Source organism: Madurella fahalii (assembly GCF_045866475.1).
Source record: "Madurella fahalii IFM 68171 DNA, scaffold_1, whole genome shotgun sequence".
NCBI lineage: Eukaryota > Fungi > Ascomycota > Sordariomycetes > Sordariales > Madurella > Madurella fahalii.
Window position 1 is genome coordinate 1,796,880 of NW_027263971.1, and position 21,321 is coordinate 1,818,200.

General features: G+C 56.7%; 7 protein-coding genes across 7 annotated transcripts; 4 read left to right on the forward strand and 3 right to left on the reverse strand.

The window, feature by feature from the left end:
- Positions 1-1,414: 1,414 nt before the first annotated feature.
- On the reverse strand, positions 1,415-2,907 carry CMK2 (Calmodulin-dependent protein kinase cmk2; the record flags this gene model as incomplete). Its single annotated transcript, XM_071055970.1, has 5 exons — positions 1,415-1,837; positions 1,906-2,291; positions 2,357-2,513; positions 2,593-2,800; positions 2,864-2,907. The coding sequence occupies 5 exons, from the start codon at positions 2,905-2,907 to the stop codon at positions 1,415-1,417; spliced, it is 1,218 nt and encodes a 405-aa protein (XP_070912071.1).
- A 2,007-nt stretch (positions 2,908-4,914) lies between these two features.
- Positions 4,915-5,512, forward strand: MFIFM68171_00549 (E2 ubiquitin-conjugating enzyme; the record flags this gene model as incomplete). The annotated part of the gene is made up of 3 exons (XM_071055971.1): positions 4,915-4,962; positions 5,022-5,172; positions 5,244-5,512. 3 exons carry the CDS (start codon positions 4,915-4,917, stop codon positions 5,510-5,512), a joined length of 468 nt encoding a protein of 155 aa, XP_070912072.1.
- Positions 5,513-6,206: 694 nt separating this feature from the next.
- On the forward strand, positions 6,207-8,582 carry VPS33 (Vacuolar protein-sorting-associated protein 33; the record flags this gene model as incomplete). The annotated part of the gene is made up of 4 exons (XM_071055972.1): positions 6,207-6,284; positions 6,370-6,565; positions 6,788-8,395; positions 8,464-8,582. 4 exons carry the CDS (start codon positions 6,207-6,209, stop codon positions 8,580-8,582), a joined length of 2,001 nt encoding a protein of 666 aa, XP_070912073.1.
- An 879-nt stretch (positions 8,583-9,461) lies between these two features.
- Positions 9,462-13,069, forward strand: MFIFM68171_00551 (Flavin containing amine oxidoreductase; the record flags this gene model as incomplete). The annotated part of the gene is made up of 2 exons (XM_071055973.1): positions 9,462-9,775; positions 9,925-13,069. The coding sequence occupies 2 exons, from the start codon at positions 9,462-9,464 to the stop codon at positions 13,067-13,069; spliced, it is 3,459 nt and encodes a 1,152-aa protein (XP_070912074.1).
- A 757-nt stretch (positions 13,070-13,826) lies between these two features.
- ATP3 (atp3 gamma subunit of the F1 sector of mitochondrial F1F0 ATP synthase) lies at positions 13,827-15,044 on the reverse strand (the record flags this gene model as incomplete). The annotated part of the gene is made up of 4 exons (XM_071055974.1): positions 13,827-13,955; positions 14,013-14,146; positions 14,208-14,788; positions 14,989-15,044. The coding sequence occupies 4 exons, from the start codon at positions 15,042-15,044 to the stop codon at positions 13,827-13,829; spliced, it is 900 nt and encodes a 299-aa protein (XP_070912075.1).
- Positions 15,045-15,913: 869 nt separating this feature from the next.
- On the forward strand, positions 15,914-19,068 carry TOP1 (DNA topoisomerase 1; the record flags this gene model as incomplete). Its single annotated transcript, XM_071055975.1, has 5 exons — positions 15,914-15,968; positions 16,197-16,423; positions 16,485-18,116; positions 18,174-18,866; positions 18,928-19,068. The coding sequence occupies 5 exons, from the start codon at positions 15,914-15,916 to the stop codon at positions 19,066-19,068; spliced, it is 2,748 nt and encodes a 915-aa protein (XP_070912076.1).
- Positions 19,069-19,969: 901 nt separating this feature from the next.
- On the reverse strand, positions 19,970-21,260 carry CRH1 (transglycosylase; the record flags this gene model as incomplete). Its single annotated transcript, XM_071055976.1, has 3 exons — positions 19,970-20,049; positions 20,166-21,089; positions 21,146-21,260. 3 exons carry the CDS (start codon positions 21,258-21,260, stop codon positions 19,970-19,972), a joined length of 1,119 nt encoding a protein of 372 aa, XP_070912077.1.
- Positions 21,261-21,321: the final 61 nt, after the last annotated feature.

A 21,321-nucleotide genomic window follows, 5' to 3' on the forward strand; every position in this document is an offset into this window, starting at 1 on the left:
GGAGAAAGGGGCAGGAGGGGGGAGGAGGGGGGAAAAGGTAAAACTATGAGTTATGACGGCTCGGCTACAACGGTGCATGGGCGCAAAGTTGGGGGATATAATAGAATGAGGGCTTTTAGTGTTGCATTGTTAGCTTTGGGCGAAGGAAGGAAGGCATGTAACCAAATTTTCATTACATTTTGCAAGAAGGGCAGGATATACTGGGAGGGAAGCATCGTCAACAGGGTTAACACAAGGGGACGACCGGAGTTCTAGGGTTGGGTCTCTAATTCTGGGGGTTTGGATAGTTGGTGGTTCACTTCAACTACCTTTGGTAATCATAACGCGGAAATCTGGATGGAGGGGGCCATTGGTGTTTCTGAGTCTTCAACGGCTCAGTGTATACAAGTGTCTGCCTTAGGCATTGCCTTCTGTACAAGATAGGATATACCGAGACTTTGGGAGAGGCTAGTCCGAAGACGCGGTTCCTGGCTCATTGTCATCTGTGTGGACCAAGTAAGGTTATACGGTCATATCTGCTACCCGCCATGTATCAACTCTCTCGCTCCCCAGATTTATCCCCCCTTTCTCCGCCGCTGCGACGCACCGCTCAACAATACCTGTGGTACGTGGGTTTAGCAACCCCGATATATTGGATGTGTCCGCTGCATCAATTTTACATAGCCACGGCTCCAAGCCTCCTTCAGGGCGCCATGACGGCGGGACGGATACGCAACATATTCCATCTCCAGGATTATATATGTAGTACCACCCTAGGTTCTATGGCGGTGCACTCGAGATTTCTCAAGATCAGCTCACCCCCTTAAGGTACCTACATACGCACAGCCCCATCTCCGTTCGCGCTGCGCAATCGGATTCCTCGCGGAGCCGTGAAGTGGGTTGTGTATAGAAGATTTCTGGGATATGCGGACCCCGGGCAGATCACTAGTCTGCTTTTTCTTCTTCGAACCCGCCCGCCGACTACTAATGGAACTTGCGAACGAGTTCCGAAACAAAATTGCTTATTTTGAGATGAGAATTGCCGAAATCTGCACCACGTACCCACTCGCTGCTTCAGATCGCAATTGAAGAGGGCTACTCATATCCGGGATAGCCATCCAATCTCTCTGGAGCTCTGAATTAACCTTTTTTTCGCGCAACTCAAGCCGGCTGGAAGAGTCAAGATAAGCGAACAAACAAAGCCGCAGAGGCATCTCGAAATACGAAATGTATTATCAAGACATGAGAAGCAAACCGTCGCCGACCATTTGGGTAATATACTCATCATCCATGTGGGGCGGTATGGCATAGTTCCTTTACGTCCCTTCCAAGAAGAAGATCCATCCGGCCTGCCAACTCCTCCTCACCAGTCAGCCCGTGGTGTGTGTCCAGCCCTCCAGTGGTATCATTTCGCCCCTTTTGTGTCCTTCCGCCCTCAAGCGCTCTTCTTGACCTCTGTTGACGTCTCCTGCGTCACCTTGAGCGTCTCCTCCTGTTCCTTCATCTCGCGCACCTTTGCCAGGACCACCTCCCGGAAAATGGCACCCTTGATGGTCTTGGACAGCTTGCGCTTGCCGCCCTCGCTGCTGCCGTTGGCGCCATCTGTGGCGCCGGCACTGCCCGAGTCATTAGCGTTGGAAAAGTGGCGTGCTTGGTCGGCTGCTAACGTCGCATCTTTGGGCATGTCTGAGTTCTCCGGGTCTTCCTCCTGCATCTTGAGCGCCTCAATCCGGTTGGCGAGCTTGACCATCTCGATGCCGCGCCGCAGGCGCGCGCGAGTGAGGTACGCGCGGATCTCGGGCAGCAGGTTGTGGTCGGTGGCGTTCTTGCCGCTCAGCCAGGGGTGGGCAAGTGCGCTCTGAGTAGGCATGGTTAGCTATTGTGTCTTGTCATGTGCCAGCATATAAAGACAAACTGCCGGCTTACCTCGCTCGTCCAACGCTCTTCTGGCTTCGCCTTCAGCAACTTCAAAATGAAATCCTTGGCGTCGTCGCTGACGTCTTTCCAGTACCGCTCGTGGAACACGACGTTGCAGACGGTGCACTCGTCGATGAGATCCTGGAGGTTCTCAGAGCGGAATGGCGAATAGCCACAGAGCAGCGTGTAGGTGATGATGCCCAAGGACCACATGTCGACGGGTTTTCCGTGGCCCTGCTTCAGCATCACCTCGGGCGCCGCGTAACCGAATGACCCAGCCATGGTGGTGAGCACCTCGTCTTTGGTGCCGAGCATCTTTGCAATCCCGAAGTCGGCAAGGACCAAGTCCGAATTGGCGTCCTTGGTGAGGTAGAGGAGATTCTCGGGTTTGAGGTCTATCAGGCTGTTAAGAGGTGCCCCAGAGACGGGAAGCCCCGAGAATTGTCCAGGGAGAACTTACCACGGTGGACGACGTTGTTCTGGTGCAAATAGTTGACAGCGTCCAGGACCTGCTTGATCGTTTGGGACGCGTCTTTTTCCGTAAACTTGCCCTGCTGGCAAATCCGGTCGAACAGCTCTCCTCCAGTCGCGAGCTCCGTGACGATGTAGTACTTGTCCTGAGCGAGCGCCGCCCGTCAGCCTGAACTGTCTACAGGATGCCTGCAGGATGCCTGCTGGAGCGAGGGGGCCACGAACTTTTGATTCAAACCAGTCGACAAACTTGACAATGTGGGGGTGCTTGAGACGCTGGAGCATCTCCAGCTCGTCGAGGACCATGCGCTCGTTGCCCCGGACATTCTTCTTCAGGATGATCTTGATGGCAACCCGGCCAGTGGGGCTATCGGCCTCCCTGACGATGCCATAGGTGCCTGCACCCAAGGTGCGCCCGAACCGGTACTTGGATCTGGGTTGCGGCCTGTTAGTGCCACGTCGCCGTACAGGGGAGGGGGGCTTGCAAAGTGCGTACTTCTTCTCGTAACTCTCGGGTTGCCCGTGCAGGCGGTTGAGCATAGTCGAGACTATCCAACATCGTCTTGTCAGTTTCTGGGCTACGAGGTGGCACTGCGCTGGTCCCCAGAGGGGCTGTGACAAAGGGGGAGGGAGGGGAGGGGGTTCTTGGAAAGTGGGACAGACCGAAGCGCGCGAGCGCATTGCGGAACGATGGTGACTTACAGCTCATTGTGCCGAGCTTTGCAGGAGAAAAGACTCGGAGGAAGATAGGATGCAAACAGGGGCGGCGCGATACAAGTACAGACTTTTCGGCGTGGTCAGACGTCCCGTTTGACTCTGATCCGTCACGTTGGACACGACCTAGCAGTGGGCTGTGTTGCAGATGCGAAAGCGAACCGAGGGGCAGAGCGCACGGCGGTGTGAAATTGCACAGAAAAGCGGCTGAGGAGCTGACAGCCCGGACACCTGGGTTCCTAGGACAACGGAGAGAGGTCGGCAGCTCAGGTAGGCATGGGCTGCGAGGGAGGAAAGGGAGGCAGTTGTGAGATGGGAGGCCTTGGCAGCGATTGGGGCTGGACGAGGGGTAACTTTACCTACCCCGCCGATTGGATAAGAGGGTTTTCGCTTTGCAGGCGGAAGCGATAGTTGAGGATGGGGTGGTGGTAAATTCAAGAGCTGCCCTGGGATCATATGCCCATGCCCGTCCCGGGCTCACTAATGTATGTACATAGCTGGCCGAGGGAGAACGGCTTATTCTTTGTTGGTTCCAGGTGTGAGGATTGGGGAAGAATCCTGTGCAGCTGCCTGGGCTGTGTTGGTGACAACCGGGGCCCCATTCCGCTCAGCCAAGCGCCGTAATATTTCACAGCAGATCGCTGGGCTAGCCCCACAGACCCTGCGACTGGGTGCTGCAATCAGAACCCAACCTACTTATGGCTGAGGCAGGCCGTCTTCCTTGGGGCTAGGAGAGAGCTACCAATCATAGCAGAAGGCTGATGTCATCCTCAAGATTCATTTGTGTCGATTCAGGCCATTATCCTTCATCCCACTGTAGTGCCTTTCCTCCAAATGGAACCTAACTACAGGGTCATTGCGGTTCTTGTGTCTACCCGAGGTACCTGTATTTGCCTGTCAGGCTTCACAAGCTTTGACATTTACTCATGGCGACGTTTACCTACTAGCTCGCCGACGGGGCATCTTGCATGCTTATTTACGTAGTAGGGGCTTTGCACTGCCTCCCGCGGACTGCACGGCGCAGCGAACAGCAAGACCACGCCTCGCTTTCCACCAAACATTGAGGTTGGACTAATGTAAGGGAGCGTACCCATACGTCGCCGTGTACATTAGATGCTGCCGCCGACGTCTTCACCGCAACCTCATGGAAAGGCGCATGCTACGTGGATTTAATTAAAACCGGGCTTTGGCTTTAAATGGCAACCGAGTGTCCTGGCTGACTAGTATACGTGTGGCTTTTTCCTTACACTGTGTTTGTTTTTGGCACAGTCTCTCATTAACAAGCCCGGTAGGGTACGTTCTGCGACAGACTTGGGTTGCTTGTGGATGAACTCATTGTCTGATTTGTCTTGTCGAACCTCTCCGAGGCACAGTGCGCAAGTCTGATTTGGGGGCCTTCTTGAGCCGCCTTGCCCCATAGTCCAATGGATAAGCTGCCCGACGATTGTGGGATGCTCGGGCTTGGGTTCCTTCCAGCTGGTATCGCGGTCGCCAAGTACGGTAAGGTAAGGTAGGCGGCAAGTGGAGCCTTAGCATCACGCTGTTTCGAATCCCTCGCCGTCCATTGCGCTCCCCGCCCAAACCCTGTGCTCTTGACGTCTAATGCTGTCGCGACCCCATTTTCGCAACGCTGAACTTCAGCAGCAGCCAGCTTTTAATCGCCCAATCCGGGCCACGCTTTTAGGCTGTTGGCGTCATCCCCAATACCCTTCGCTCCTCATCTTGCAGTGATCGGATCGCCCCCGACCCGGGTCTAAGCAACTTGCCCCGCCAACCGACCTGCGCCAGTTGGCCGTGTACCTTGGCCTTTCTGGCTACAACCGCACTTAAAAGATGTCGGCGCAGTTTGCTGCGAAGAGACTGGCCAAAGAGCTACAGAAGGTTTGCAGGATCTTGTCCGTCTATCTTATACGTGGCTGACCGGGGCGGAGCGCGTTTAGATCAACAGTTCCCTCCCGCCAGGCATTGAGCTCGTTTCGGCCGACAATCTCGAGGAATGGCTCTTGGATATCCGGGTTCTGGACAGTAACCCTCTCTACCAGGGCCAGACCTACAGGCTCAAGTTCCGATTTAGCCAGTCGTACCCCATCGGTAAGCCCCCCTCCCTGTAGCTTCGGTGAAGCCGATTGCCCGGCTGCTAACTTCAGCCTTCTTACGCACAGAGCCGCCCGAGGTTGTCTTCGTCAAGCTTCCCGACCGGCCGATCCCGATTCACCCCCACATATACTCCAACGGTATCATCTGCCTCGACCTCCTCGGCCGACAGGGATGGAGCCCGGTGCAGAACGTCGAGAGTGTCTGTATGAGCTTGCAGAGCATGCTGACGGGAAATACCAAGAATGAGCGCCCACCCGGAGACGAGGAGTTCGTCCGCGCCAACCGTCTCCGACCGAGGGACATTGAATTCTACTACCACGACAACAATGTGTGACACGGCGGCCACTGATAAGTGGGCCGTGGTTTCCGTTGGTTCATATCGCATGGATTTTTGGTCTGGTTTGATTTGGGATCGGGGCGTTCATTTCACAGGTGGGCGGGAGGGCAACTGGAGCGATTTGACTGCATGATGAGCGAAGAGCACCTCTCCCGCTTGGTCGGCTTGTTATGGAGTTCCGCATTTGATGCATGGCACTTGGACAGCGCTCGCGGGCGCCGAATTTTATGAGAAAAGCGGATCTGGGTGGCTCGCGACGAGAGCGTAGGCTTGCCTTACAGTGGATTAGAATCTCGGACATGGGGGACGAGCCCCGCTGGACATAGCGGACGGCTACTGGAACCTCGGTCGTTATCTAGCTGGTAGCTTCGCAGCAGCAGATATCTAACCGCTAGGACAGAAGAGATGGGAGCCGGTCTGTTTGTCGTACTGCATGGTATCGAAACGTACTCGTGATGTGTGTGGTCTTGGAAGTGAAAGGAATCCCTATGATCCGGCAATTTATATTAAAGTGGATTTATCTCGGTGAAGTGCACACCGACCACCGATCCCAGCCGAAAAGGAGCTTGGGCCTTCCCGCCAAGCCTTTGCCTGCCTTGGCCCCGCGACATCTCGCTGCTCTCGTCGATGTCGACGACTGAGCTCCTGTGCCCACTCAACACGCGAAACGCCGCAGGGAGAGCTCATCACTATGGCTCCTCGTGCGGGGTTTGACACGGAGCAGGTCAGAGATAAAGCGCGAAAAGATCTGCTCCATCTCCTCGAGGGAGTAAGTTGATGCATCCGGTCTGAACGAGCCCGCAGTCCCCGCGCGCTGGGCCAGCGGAACTGACATTCAGTGCGCTCCCCCCTAGGTCCGCGGCAAGAAAAACCTCGTGATTGAGAAAGAGTTGGCCGGTCCACTTGGTGTCGTTGTCAAGGCCTCGACCCTGCGCGATTACGGCGTCGACAATTTTTTCTTTCTAGAGAACAAAAACACAGACACCAGCCAGCGAAATGTTGTCTTCATCGCCCGGGGCGAGTCCGCTCACAACGCTCATGCCATTGCTGGTGAGGACAACCACACCTCGTTCACTCAGAGTCTTGTTTTGAATTTACACCGTCGGCTCTAGAGTAGACAGCGCCGAGCTCCACCTCACTCAGCGTTTGTCAGTCAGATGAGCCGTACACCGAGCCTGACAGGCCAGCGCGATCCTATAGCGTCACTAAATGTCGCAAGACTTGCAGTTGATGCCATCATAACGTGCTGACATTTTTTTTTTTTTTTGGCAGACCAGATAACGCGACTTCAACGCGATAGCCAATCTCCCCACGAATTCCACATCTTCTGGGTGCCTCGGCGGACGCGGCTCTCAGACAAGGTCCTGGAGGAGGCGGGCGTGCTGGGTGACACCAATGTCGCCGAGCTTCCTCTGTTCTTCTTCCCACTTGAGAAAGATGTTTTATCTCTGGAACTGGACGGTTCCTTCCGGGACCTGTACCTCGCAAAAGATCCCACTCCGCTCTTCCTTCTCGCCCGTGCCCTGATGGGCATCCAGCAGAAGCATGGCCTGTTCCCGCGCATCATTGGCAAAGGTGATAATGCTAAACGGGTTGCCGACCTCCTTGCTCGCATGCGACAAGAGCTGCTCGCTGGTGAAGATGCGGGTGAGACGGACAAGGCTGGGCTAAGTCCCAGCACCACGACGGAGAGCGTCATCATTATCGATCGGGAAGTCGATTTTGTAACGCCTCTTCTGACCCAGCTGACCTACGAGGGCTTGATAGACGAAGTATTTGGAATCCAAAACAACCAGACTGACGTCGACTCGACCATCGTCGGCGTTCCGGCGCAGCCAACAACGCAGGGCGCATCGACAGCGGCCGCAGCGAACAATGGGCAGTCGCGGAAGCGCAAGATCCAGCTCGACGGCTCGGATACGCTGTTTGAGCAGCTCCGCGACGCAAACTTTGCCATCGTGGGGGGTCTCCTGAACAAGGTGGCCCGGCGACTACAAAGCGACTACGAAAGTAGGCACAGCTCGAAGACGACGGCTGATCTCAAGGAGTTTGTAAAAAAGCTGCCCGGGTATCAGGCCGAGCAACAGAGCCTAAAAATACACACGGGCATGGCGGAAGAGATCATCAAATACACACGGACCGAGAACTTTAACAAGCTGCTCGAGGTGCAACAGAACCTAGCCGCAGGGGCCGACCCGTCATCACAGTTCGATGCCATTGAGGAGCTCATAGCTCGCGATACCCCGTTGCCCCAGGTCCTCAGGTTGTTGTGCATCTACTCGTGTATATCTGGGGGGATCAAGACGAAAGAACTGGACCATTTCCGGCGGCTCATCCTGCAGGGTTATGGATATCAGCACCTGCTTACCCTTCACAACCTGGAGCGGCTGCAAATGTTCCTGTCCCGGTCGTCCCCTCTCGCGTCCATGATACCCATGACGGGCTCGGTGGGCGCTACAGGAACCAAGACAAATTACACGTACCTGCGGAAGCAGCTTCGGCTCATCGTGGATGAAGTTAATGAGCACGACCCCAACGACATCGCCTACGTCTACAGCGGTTACGCTCCCCTCTCGATCCGGCTCGTGCAGTGCGTGCTGCAGAAGCAACATCTACTCTCGATAACCCGAGGAAATGGCGTGGCAAACGCACCGGGGCCCGGTGGCGGGGGCCAACAAGGGTGGCGTGGATTCGACGACGCCGTCAAGCACGCCCGGGGTCACACGTTTGACGAGGTCCAGAAGGGCGAGGACAAGGCTGTCAAGGCTCGGGCTCTTCTGTCGGGCAGCGGGGACAAGAAAACTGTTTTTGTGGTTTTTGTGGGCGGCATCACGTTCACCGAAATTGCAGCCTTGCGCTTCCTTGCAAAGAAAGAAGAAGGTATGTCGCGCAATGCTAGACTTCTAGATTGGACCAGGCCCAATCGCTAACCTGCATCGTGGGGACAGCTCGGAGAAGCATCGTCATCTGCACCACATCGATCATTAGCGGGAATAGGATGATGGATGCTGCCATTGAGAAGGAGACATTCGAGAAGAGAACCCCGCAGACCTCAGCAGCCAGATAAACCTCCATACCCAGCAGAATGAGAATCTGGTTTCGATGTTGATGTGCGGTTAAGCGGTTAAGCGTACGACCGAAACCCATACCCTGGATGGCAATCGCACTAGTCGTGACGGATAGGCCAGGACTGCGAATAGACAATCGTAGGTTTAGATGGGGGAGCCATGTCGGCAGGCGCATAAGACTTTTCTTGACTTGGCCTTGATTTGCGGCATCTTGCAGCAATGTTTTGCATGGGATGGGCGCTGACCCGATGCCCTCACGTGATGGTGCCATGCCTGAAATGGCCTGTTCCATGCACGGATTCAGCGGCCTAGACGTGGCTCGGCGGCGCTGTGGAGTTGAACCTACACTGTCACTCAGAAACTCCTCATCGCTCCGGGACGACAGACAGTCATTGGCCTGGCTGCCAATTTTTCATTATCCAAGATCTCCTAATTCGTAATATCCGAGTCCGAGACGAGGTTGCAAGCTGCTCTGGACCAGTGGCACGGCGTGCGTCGACGACGATATGTGCGTTCGAGGTACTGTACCATGCCCCGGGGGCTAGGAAATTGGGAAGCGTTTTCTCCTCGGAACGCCAGTCATCGCTCCAGATATTCAACTCTAGCCCAAAAGCCCGCCATGCTAATTTGCCCAAACAGAGATTCCGATCCTCTTTCTGTCATAGCTACAGACGCCTCCCATCTGGCAATTGGGTTCTTGCTCGGCTTGTGGCACGTCCTCGCCCTCTTGGCCCCTTCCCTGCCTTATATGGGCGCAAAAAGGTCGAGCGGGACCTGTCAGCAACGACGACCAAACCGACTGCCACACACATATATATATATTTATACATATCGCGAAAGCCCCAACCACATAACCCGTGGCTAGCCCCCTCGCTATGATGGGAACTTCTCCGCGTCTGCGCACCAGACAATCTAGTGGTTTGAGAAAGGGATCTTCGAAGGGCGCCAGGGCAGCCGACTCACGCCGCTCAACACACACCTCACTCACCAGTTCTGACCAACCCCTGTCACCCGCCACAACCACCTTCTCTGGTGCTGAGCCTGTCCTGCTAGCGACGCAGCACGATTCCGAGAACGGGCTAGAGGATATTGCCGCCGAGATTGTAGTCTGGACAGAAGACATGGACAACATGATCGTGGATTCTCCCGAACCCGCCACCTCGGCGCCGCCGACCCAGAAGGAAAAGGCCGTGTATGTATTCGTACTTCCGATCCACCACAGTCCTAGTTCCTGTTTACACATCAAGCCATTGCGTTCAATCCGTTTCTGGAGACCCCCGGTCTCTCATTTCAAGTCCCCTGGGCTTTCTATTCATGTATAGCGTACTGAACGAGTGTTAGAACACCAACAATCGCAACCACGTCTCCTTTGCAGCCGCCGCCGCCCCCCGAAAAGCTGTCGATTCCGCCGCGAGACGAGGATGCCATAGAAAAGAGACCATCTCTCTCCTCATCACTATCGGCCGTGTCGGACCAATCCGATTTATCATCTGTACCACCATCGGCGTCGAGCAAGGCTACTACTCCTGTCGACATCGATAGTTCAAGGGAGGCCCCCGCCCGCGCCCCCGCTGCCCCCCGCCTCACCCAGCCTGTTGATGCCCCGAGACGACGATATGATATTCGACCCAAGGTCTCGATCCCTCCTGACCTGCCGCTCTCCGAGTATGCGATGCAATGTGTGGCCGGTGCCGAGACGTCGAGGCTCAACCCTTACTCGCTTCACCAGGAAGAGTATCTGATGCTTCGCGACCACATCAGCCACGCCCAAGTGACGACCTACTTGAACATCCGGAACGGAATTCTGAGGCTATGGGTCCGGAACCCGCAAATCCCCGTCACTCGCGAGGAGGCCATCGGCTGCGCAAAAGACTCACGGTGGTTCGACGTTGCAAGCGTGTGTTTTGACTGGCTCGTCCGCCGCGGTTACATCAACTTTGGATGCGTCGAGGTACGGTCATCACGGAAACACGGTGCCAAGGACTTGCCCCGTGACGGGAAACGTAAGACTGTCGTTGTACTCGGTGCGGGCATGTCCGGTCTTGGTTGTGCGAGACAGCTTGAAGGGCTGTTCATGCAATATGCCAAAAAGTTTCGTAGCATGGGTGAAGAAACGCCTCGGGTCGTCGTTCTTGAAGGCAGAAACCGAATCGGCGGCAGAGTCTACTCTCGGTCTTTTCGCACGAGGCCTAAAAATACCCCCGCGCAATTCGAGGGAAAGCGGTTTACCGCTGAGATGGGAGGTATGATAATAACTGGGTTCGATAGGGGTAACCCTCTGAACATCCTCCTCAGAGGCCAACTGGGTCTCGCTTACCATCCGCTACGGCCAGACACGACGCTATACGACTCCAACGGCAAGCCGGTGGATATAGAACGGGATCAGCTTGTGGAGAACCTTTACAATGATTGCCTCGATCGGGTTAGCGAGTATAAATTTAAGCAGCCTACATCAAAACTCATTGAGGGCAACAAGGATTTGGTTGACGAGGGCAAGGATAGCTCGGCCGAAACGCACAAGACCGTTAGGCAAGCTGAAGAATCTGCCGCGGCCCAGCCATATGCAGCGCCCGTATCGGAGCAAAACATTGCCCCCCGGGTGAATCTCGTGCCGGTTTCGACCGACCGAGCCACCGGGAGGATACATACAGAGCCGGGGACGCCGGGGGCTCTGAAGGCGGCGCACAAGGCAAAGATCATGGGATGGACGCTTAAGCAGGGTGTCAGTGACGATGCAGATTTGGATATCGAGCCTGCTACCAAAGAGCCCGGCGCCACTCTTGGAAGCGTCACGGACAGGGTCATTGCACAGTACCGAGACCTGCTGGACCTAACCGCGCAGGACTTCAGGCTCATGAACTGGCACATCGCAAATTTAGAGTACAGCAATGCCACGAACTACCACCAGCTGAGTCTCCAGGGATGGGACATCGACGCCGGCAACGAATGGGAGGGGAACCACAGCATGGTTGTCGGTGGCTATCAAAGCGTGCCAAGGGGACTCATGCACTTGCCCACGCCGTTGGATGTGAGGCAGAAGTCCCCTGTCAGCAAGATCACATACACGCCCGGGAGTCCGGCAGGCCCGGCAACCGTCGAGTGCGAGGATGGTTTCGTTGTAGAAGCCGACTATGTCGTCAGTACGATACCACTGGGCGTGCTGAAGCATGGGAACGTCAAGTTCGAGCCGCCACTGCCGGCTTGGAAGTCGGACGCCATCGGCCGTCTCGGTTTCGGGGTCCTGAACAAGGTGATTCTCGTTTACAAAGAGCCGTTCTGGGACGAGGACCGCGACATCTTTGGCGTCTTGCGGAACCCGCCCAACCGCCACAGCCTGGACCAGAAGGATTATGCCCCACAGCGCGGACGCTTCTTCCAATGGTTCAATGTCTCGAAAACCAGCGGTTTGCCCGTTCTCCTGGCGCTCATGGCAGGTGACGCGGGTTACGATACGGAACAGACCTGCAATGACGACCTCGTGTCCGAAGCAACCGAGATCCTCCGCAACGTCTTTGGCCCTAGGGTTCCCTACCCCGTGGAGGCAATCGTCACCCGTTGGGCGTCGGATAAGTTCGCACGCGGCAGCTACTCCTCAGCCGGCCCGGACATGAAGGCCGACGATTACGACACCATGGCGCGACCCGTCGGCAACCTCTTCTTTGCGGGCGAGCACACGTGCGGCACGCATCCCGCCACCGTCCACGGCGCCTATCTCTCCGGGCTGCGCGCCGCTTCCGAAGTCCTCGACGCCATGCTCGGCCCCATCGAAATCCCTGTCCCGCTCATCATCCCTAAGGAATCCACCTCCTCTTCTTCGTCGCTCAAGCGAAAAGCGGCCCTCCTCGAATCGGCCAAGGATCCCGTCCAAGCCCGCCTCGAAGCTTACGAGATCGAGCTCTGGGACCACATTGTCGCGCAGATCGGCCTGCGCCCGCCGCTCCCCGCCAAGCCCGCCACCAACGCCTACATCTTCTACAGCAAGGCCCACTACGAGGACGCGCGCAAGCGTCTCGAGGCGGGCCGCCGGCCGGGTAAAGGCAAGCCGTCGGCCAACGAGGTGCGCGTCATGAGCGCCAAGATGTGGCGCGACGCGAGCGAGACCGAGAGGAAGCCGTACGTCGAGATGGCCGAGGAGCAGAAGAGGGCGTATGCCAAGGCCATGGCTGAGTTCAAGGAGGCTGCGGCCGAGTGGGATCGGAAGGCGACCGAGTTGAAGGAGGCGTATGAGAGGGAGCATCCATGTGAGGTTGGAAAAGGGCTGGCGGGGGAAGGAGGGGGAGGAGGAGGGGGAGGAGGAGGGGGAGGGGGAGGGAGAGGGGGAGGGGAAGGGGAAGGGGAAGGGACCGCCGCGGCCGCGGCGGCAGCAGGCGCTAGGAGGAGCAAGTTGAGAGTGGAGAGCTATGCGGAGGCTGAGAGTAGTGACGTGGAGATGGAGGAAGAACAGGAGAACGAAAGGAAGAGGGGGGGAGGTGATATGGAGGGTTGAGGTCTTTGTGTGTTTTTTTTTTTTCTTTCTCTCTTTGATGGTGCTCTGTGTGCTGTGTGTTATATATCATCATCATCCCATGGTGGGCGTCCTGGTGGGCGTCCCGGCGCTGTGGGTTCTGGGGTGTGGCGTCCAATGGGTTCATGGCCTGTGGCTCGTTGTTTACCGGTGGTGCTGGGTAATAGGGGTATAAGCTTGTTTGTAAGGACAGGCTAACGTATATAGGATTCAATTTTGCTTTTCAAAGCGGAAAGAGGCGATGTGTTTCCTGGGCTGCGTCTAGTTTCGCGGTGGTAGCATGCTGCAATACACTGAGTGGACATATCGACGTCCATGCCGCAGGAGGTGAAATCCATGGCTTGCTTTACATCATAAACTCCCGCCCAATTCCTACCCTTAACTTTGTTAGGCTATGGCCGAACGGCCAATACGGCACCAACTGAACGAGCTCAAGGGCGTTGATCGTCACTATGGAAGGAAAACAACCCAGTGCAGGTGGAAAAACAAAAAATAAAAAAATAATCTGGTATCGGCAAGGAACTTTGTATTCCGGAAGGCGTTGGTACAGTGAGAGGGCCGCATGCGGGGGTGCGAAGACCCTTGCTACTTGATACAAAGGAAAACAACCATCCCTCTCTCTCTAGGCGCTCTCCTTTTTATCGAAGGGGTGGAAGAAGGAAGCTTGCCGCAACCGCTAAAAACACCCTTCTCCCTCTCCGCGTCTATTGGCAATTAAATCGCTCACTCCTAACCCGTTTTACATGTCCTCCGAGGCGGTAGCACCAGTGATAATTTCGACCAGTTCGCCGGTAATGACGGCCTGGCGGGTGCGGTTGAAGAGAATCTGGTACTTGCTGATCATCTCACCGGCGTTCTTGGAGGCGTTCTGTGAGGAAGCAAGGAGTCAGAGCTGCGCAGGGTCAAGTAAGAGCCTCAAACTCACATCCATGGCGTTGCGGCGGGCCGAGATCTCGCAGGCGTGACCCTCGGACAGAGCCCAGTAGAGTGAGTTGGCCAGGGCATACTCGCGGAGGTTAGAGAGCAGCTCCTCATCGACCTCGAAGGCGGAGAAGTTGGCTAGACAATGCAATTAGCTAGCGGTCAATAAGGGAGACGGGGAAACGGGGCAGGCACGCACGGGACGCAGCAAAGGCCTCCTCGGAGAATGCTGGAATGACGGTGGGCTCGTAGCTCTGAGCATTGATGAACTTGTTGTAGACGATTTCGATGTCGGAGTACTCGCCGGGGAGCATGACGATCTGGTCGGCGACGGCCTGGGCCTCGGCGAAGGTCGGGATGTCCTTGCCGACACCAGCGAAGTTGAGGACGATGTCCTTGGCGTTGGTGCGCTGCAGCTGGGACCTGCACTTCTCGCCCAGGATCACGAGGTCGAAGTTGGGGTTCTCGGCAGCCCTCCGGCGGATGTAGCGCGACAAACCGGAATGGACACCGCCGCAGAGACCCTTGTCAGAGCTGCACACGACCAGAAGCTTCTTCTTGCCCTCGCCCTCGAGCGGCTTGGTCTCGGCCGACTGGAACACCTCGTTGCTGGTCTCGCCGTACTTGCGCGAATCGGCCATGGCGCGCTGGGCGCGCGTGAGCTTCGTCGAGGCGACGATCTTCATCGTGTTGGTGATCTTCTCGATGTTGCGAATCGACTTGAGGCGGCCCTCGATCTCACGCAGCGTCGCGAAGGTGGCCGTGCTCGGAGCTGCCGCTCTGCGGTTTTGGCGTCGACGGGTTAGCCCGGGCTCTCTCTGCGTCTGCGTACATCCTCCCATCCGTGCGTCGCTGTCACATCTCGATGCTCCCCAAAGCTCCCCATTTCATCCGTCGTCCCCCGCCACCGCCGCCGCCGCCGTGAGGCGCACAATTGACATGACGAAAAAGCCCGGGAGGAGCTGGGGAAAGTCACGTACCGGGACGAGACGGCAGCACCGGCTCTCAAGGCCGGGCGGGTAGCTCTTGATAGCATGGCGGGAAAGTGCTGCAAATACTCGGAAAGAGAACCGTCTCTGGCTGGCTGTGGCCCCGATTGACCACGATGGTGTGTGTGCTGGCGTCAATTGATCGGGAGGTTTGTGCTCAATTGAGACGCAGGTCCAGCAACTGGCAGTGAGAGGTTTGCTGAGGTCGGCTCCACTTGCTTCCGCTTCCTGCTCGTGGTCCCCCGTCGTCGCTCCGCCGCCCATTCATTTTCCCGGCTACTGGCGATTGGCCAGCTGCCCTGTGGCACTGGCACTGGCACTTGCACTGGCACTTGGCACTGGCACTGGCACACTCCCGTCCCCCCCCCCCCCAGACGGTGGCTTACCTTACCTTACCCGACCGTGCCTTAGTCAGGCTGTGGCTCGCGCGCCGCCTCCCTTGTTCCCATTTTTGCCTTGACCTTGCCGAGTCTCAGTGCCCCATGCTGGCAGGCAGAACCTGGTCGCTACCGCGACCTGGGAACAGCGAAGTGACTGGCTGAGGCTGCGTCAAGGCAAGCAGCACGAGTGGAGTCCCAAAGATTATCTTTAACCTCGTCCTGTTCGCCCCGGACTTCGCTGTTGCTGAATCCCTTCTTTTCCCCTTCCCCTGCCTTCCATTCCTTCCTTCTCCTCCCTTCCACACCTCTCCCACACACTCTCTTGCCTTGCCCGCCGCCCTGCTACAGCCCTGGAAAAATCATTTTTCGGCTTTTTCCCTCGCCTCATCCTCGTTACAAGAGGTCACACTACTCCAGCTCTCCAGTTCCCGTTCCGGAGTCGGCTGGCGCAGCCAGTTTCGCGAATCTCACGGTTTTTTACTACGCCGCCTTGCGCCTCCCCGGCCACCCACCCGACCTGGTATCGTGCAGCCATCATGTCTTCCGATAGCTCCGACGACGATATGCCTCTGGCAAGAGCCAATGGCCATGGTGAGTCCGAATTCGATATGCTATGCGTCTGCTTCTCCGCAACACATCTCATTTGCCTCGTTTTATTCGCAATCGTGACACGCAACAGCCGGCTGAACGTGGTGGGCCCGGGTCGGCCTGTCACATTTTGGCGCCGCACGTTGCTGCTTTGCGTTCGACGAGTCGCAAATCAAAATTTCCCTTGCGGAAAGGGCGTGCCAGAAGGCTAACTCACTCGTCCCGTTGCAGTCTCCGCTGCCACCATCTCGCCTTCTGTCGACCGCGAGATGGACAAGTCCGACTCCAAGGCTCGCCCCTTACCGCCGGGGGTATCCATCCGCCACGGCCCCGTCGTCGACGACGCCATGGACATCGACTCGGCTCCCAACGGCGCCACCAAACGCAAATCACGAAGCTCTGACGGCCAAGCAGTCAACTACAAAGTCGAATCGGACAGCGACGACGGTGCACCCTTGGTAGGATGGCCTACGCATGTGCCATAAGTAGTCACAGACAGACGTGGGCTGACCGTTACAGGCCAAACGCCAAAAATCCAAGCACAGGAACGTGGAATCCGACAGCGACGATGAGCCGATCGCCAAAAGGAAGAACGGCACTAAACTGCCTCCTTCCATCAAGGAGACGGAGACGCTCGAGTCCTCGGATGACGACCAGCCCCTAGGGACAAAAATAGCTCAGAGGAAGGCGAATATTGAGAAAGCCGCCGCGAAAGAAGCCAAGGCTATTCGTGCTGACGCTAAGGCTAAGAAGCCTGCTCCCAAGAAAGCCGTCAAGGACGAATCCGACGACGAGCCCCTGTCGAAGCCCAAGAAACGCCAGTCGAACGGAGTGTCGTCTGCTAAGAAGACGAACGGTATCAAGAAAGAACCCGACTCTGACTCAGATGTGCCCATCGCTAAGAAGGCAAAGAAGGCGACTCCTGCTGCAAAGACTGCCAAGGCTGCTCCGGCCAAGAAGGAGGCCAAGAAGGAGGCCAAGTTTGAGAAAGAGGAGTCCAAGGAGAACAGCGGCGACGAGGAAGAAGAGGAGTACCGATGGTGGGATGCCCCGAAGAAGGAGGACGACTCCATCAAGTGGACGACCCTAGAGCACAACGGCGTGCTGTTCGCTCCCGCATACGAGCCCCTTCCGAAGAACGTCAAGCTGTACTACGATGGGAAAGCCGTCGACCTCCATGTCGAGGCGGAGGAGGCGGCCACGTTCTTTGGCTCCATGCTTCACTCGACGCAAAACGTCGAGAACCCCGTCTTCCAGAAAAACTTCTTCAACGATTTCAAGGAGATTCTGAAGAAAACTGGTGGCGCCAAGGACAAGGACGGCAATCCGGTCGAGATCAAGGAGTTCAAGAAACTCGATTTCACCAAGATTTTTGAGCATTACAAGAGTCTCAGCGAGGCCAAGAAGGCTCGCCCGGCTGCCGAGAAGAAGGCTGAAAAAGCCGAAAGGGACAAGGCTGAGGCGCCGTACATGTACTGCAAGTGGGACGGCCGGAAGGAAAAGGTGGGCAACTTCCGTGTCGAACCGCCCGGTCTCTTCCGTGGTCGCGGCGAGCATCCGAAGACGGGCACTATCAAGAAACGGGTCATGCCGGAGCAGGTCACCATCAACATTGGCAAAGATGCCAAGGTTCCGGAGCCGCCGCCGGGGCACAAGTGGAAGGCTGTCCAACATGACAACAAGGCGACCTGGCTGGCCATGTGGCAGGAAAATGTCAACGGCAATTACAAGTACGTGATGTTGGCAGCCAACAGCACCATCAAGGGCCAGGCCGACTACAAGAAATTCGAGAAGGCGCGCGAGCTCAAGAAGCACATCGACCGCATCCGCGCTGACTACACGAGAGAGCTCAAGAGTGAGGTGATGGCAGACCGGCAGCGCGCAACTGCCATGTACCTGATCGACAAATTTGCGCTGAGAGCCGGTAACGAGAAGGACACGGAGAACGAGGCCGAAACCGTCGGCTGCTGCTCGTTAAAATTCGAGCACGTCACCCTCAGAGAGCCCAGCACGGTCATCTTTGACTTCCTGGGCAAAGACAGCATTCGCTTCTACAATGAATTCCAGGTCGACCGTCAAGTCTTCAAGAATCTGAAGATGTTCAAGAAGCCACCGAAGGAGGACGGGGATGATATCTTTGACAGGTTGACAGTAGGCTGATTCTCCGGCTCTCGTCTAGTGGGTTTTCGCGCTGACAATGATTGGCAGACTTCGCAATTAAACAAGCACCTCTCGAGCTATATGCCTGGTCTTACAGCGAAGGTCTTCCGTACCTACAACGCTTCATGGACCATGTCGCAGCTTCTCAAGAACCTCAAGCAGAAAGACACAAGTATCCAGGAGAAGATCAAGCTTTACAACGACTGCAATCGCGAAGTCGCCATTCTCTGCAACCACAAGCGGACTGTCGGCGCCGCTCACGAGGCCCAGATGGAGAAACTCGGGGATCGCATCAAGGGTCTGAAGTATCAGAAATGGCGCACTAAGATGATGATGATCGACGTTGACCCGAAGATGAAGAAGAAAAAGGGCGCTGAATTCTTCGAGCGCGACGCAGATCTGGACCAAGCTTGGATTGAACAGCACCAGCAATTCCTCGTAGAGGAGCAGAAGACCAAGATCCAGAAAAAGTTCGAGAAGGACAACGAGAAGCTCACTGCTGAGGGCAGCAAACCGCTGCCGGATAAGGAGCTTAAGGAGCGGATGAAGGCGGTCACGGAACTTGAGGCCAAATTCAAGAAGGAAAACAAGACGGGGAAAGTGGAGGCTGAGGGGAAGAGCCCCACGATCGAGAAATTGACGGCAGCTATCGAGAAGCTGGACGAGCGAATTAGAGCCCTCGAGCTGCAGTCTGCCGATCGTGAGGGCAACAAGGAGGTTGCCCTGGGCACATCCAAGATCGTAAGTTACACCCGACATGCGTACGACAATCTGAGGTGGCGTGCTGACAGTCCCGGCGTAGAACTACATCGACCCGCGTCTCACCGTCGCCTTCTCAAATAAATTCAACGTACCGATCGAGAAGTTCTTCTCTAAGACGCTCCGTGACAAATTCAACTGGGCCATCCAGTCGGTCGGTGACGACGACACGTGGGAATTCTAAGCGAGCCCACGGGCATTCGCACTCTTGGTACCCTGTATATCTTGTACACACCATTGTGCAACAGCCAACTACGCGCGCGGCCGCAGAACCGTCAGGGGCATGAGAGGAAAAGGCCGGCCGCAACGCTAGCTCGGCTACGTACATATGCTCACCAGATCACTGCCTGACGGCGGTAAACGGAGGGGCAATACACGGGCGGTATTCACAAGCGGCATCTACAGAGCGGGAAATACAGACTCTCTCCCATGGAAACACTCCGATCACCGAGGTTGATCTACCGCATTCACGCGTTTCCTCGGATAGGAGTATGATTGCTGGGTGGCCATCGTCGTTGGGTTCTTGCCGCGGGTTTCGCGAAATCTGATTCCAAAAACAATAGAAAGCTAGCATGGTAGGGGAGCGATGAGTTTGAGCAATGAATCGTCTTCACGTCCAGACTTGTTGCCGACAGGCGTGATAATGCCCATCCATTCAGTAATTAGGGGTAACATATCCTGTCCGTGTGGCGTGAGTGGTCATCTCCACACGGGGGATGTGCCGAATCTATCCGTCTCATGTCCTGCTGTCCAACCCAAGAAGCATACTCTCTCTATCCTGCGACTCAGTCATCTCGGTGAGCATCTATATACTTATGCATGCAAAGGTTATGTCTTTAACCGCTTGCCCCGTGCCGTCCTTGCCAACGCCTGGAAATGCATGCTAAACTAAACCAAACCAAACCAAATCGAAAAACAAACATCCGCCCGGTCGACCGCCTGCCACACTAAAGAACGGGACGCTTTAGAATAAATAGGCATGTAACAGCAGAAATCCGCCGGTGACGAGCACTCCGGAGAGATGAGACGGAGGTGCCGACGCGGCCGAGTCTGCAGCGGGAGCCCCTGTTGGAACTCGTCCTAGCTCAGGGCCAGTAGTAGGTTGCAAGGGTGCCGAGGACGAGGCAGAAGGGGGTGAGAAGGAGGATAGTGGGGTTGGGGCCGTCTGCGAGCCGTGATGTTAGTATATGTGTATATATATATTCAGAAGCACTCCAGTACTAAATGCAGGGATGGAGAGTGTTGTGGGGGCCGCGGGGCGGCACAATAGATGATACGTACTTACGGTGCTGGAACCACCCACGGGGACGATCTTGCCCTCAGAAGTCATGACCCAGCCGTCGGGGATGGGCCCGATCGTCCTGGTCGGGCCGGACCCGGTCTGGGTCGTGCCGGCGCCGATGCCGCCGGGCGGGATGGTCGGCGAGAGCGAGCCCGTCGCGGCCGGCGCGCTGGCCGTCACGGTGATGGCGTCGGCGTTGCCCACGTTGCCGTTGATCTCGCCGCCCTCGGACCGGATCGACTGCCAGGTCCCCGACTGGTCGCCGTACGTGTACCTCCTGCCGGTCGAGTAGTCGGTGATGACGGCCGAGCGGACGTGCATGGAGAAAGGCCCCTGCGAGTAGTCGGTCGGCCCGCGCGCCCACTCGATGGTCCCCGGCTGGTTGGACGGGTCGCCGCCTGCCCAGGCGCCGAACTTCACTTGCATGGGCGTCTGCGGGTACTGCCCGTCGGCCTCTTCGAAGCGCAGGGTGCGCACGACGGTGCCGCCGACGTACCAGACGATGCGCTCCGAAGTCCAGTCAATGGTGTAGGTGATGAATTCGGCCTGGTTGTTGGGCGCGGGGTTGAACTGGCCGCGGTTGTAGGACGTGGTCTGGCCTTTGCTGAAGTAGTTGGTCTGTACCTCGCTGTCGTCGGCGCCGAGCCATTCCATGTCGATCTCGTCCAGAGTGTCGGAGAGGAGCACGAGAGAGCTGACGATGCCCGCCCCCGGAGCGGCCCTCATGGTCACCTCGACCCGGCCAAACATGATGTAAAAGATGCTAGTCAGCTGCGGGGCGTCTCCCGGCCGTGCGACGGTGAAGGTCACGCCGTCACTGCCGTAGGTTGGTGTTCCGCCGCTCGGCACGAACGAGTTGACCTCACCCTCGGTGAAGTCGACATTTATCGTCATGCCTAGCGCGGTGTTGGGCGGGCAACTTGCTGCGGCAGGGTGTTAGACAGGAGCCTCAGCTCGGGGGGGGATGAGGTTTGCTTACTTGATGAGAGGGGGTTGCATGACGACCACGTCTGCGCAAAAGCGGTGCCGCTGAGCAGCGATACAGTTGCTGCTGCAGTTGCTGCAGCTGCTGCCCAGCTCCTGGAGAGCAACATCGTCCGTCGATGCCTCGGCCTGGCCCGGTACTGGTGAGGGTTAAGACGATGGGATGGATGG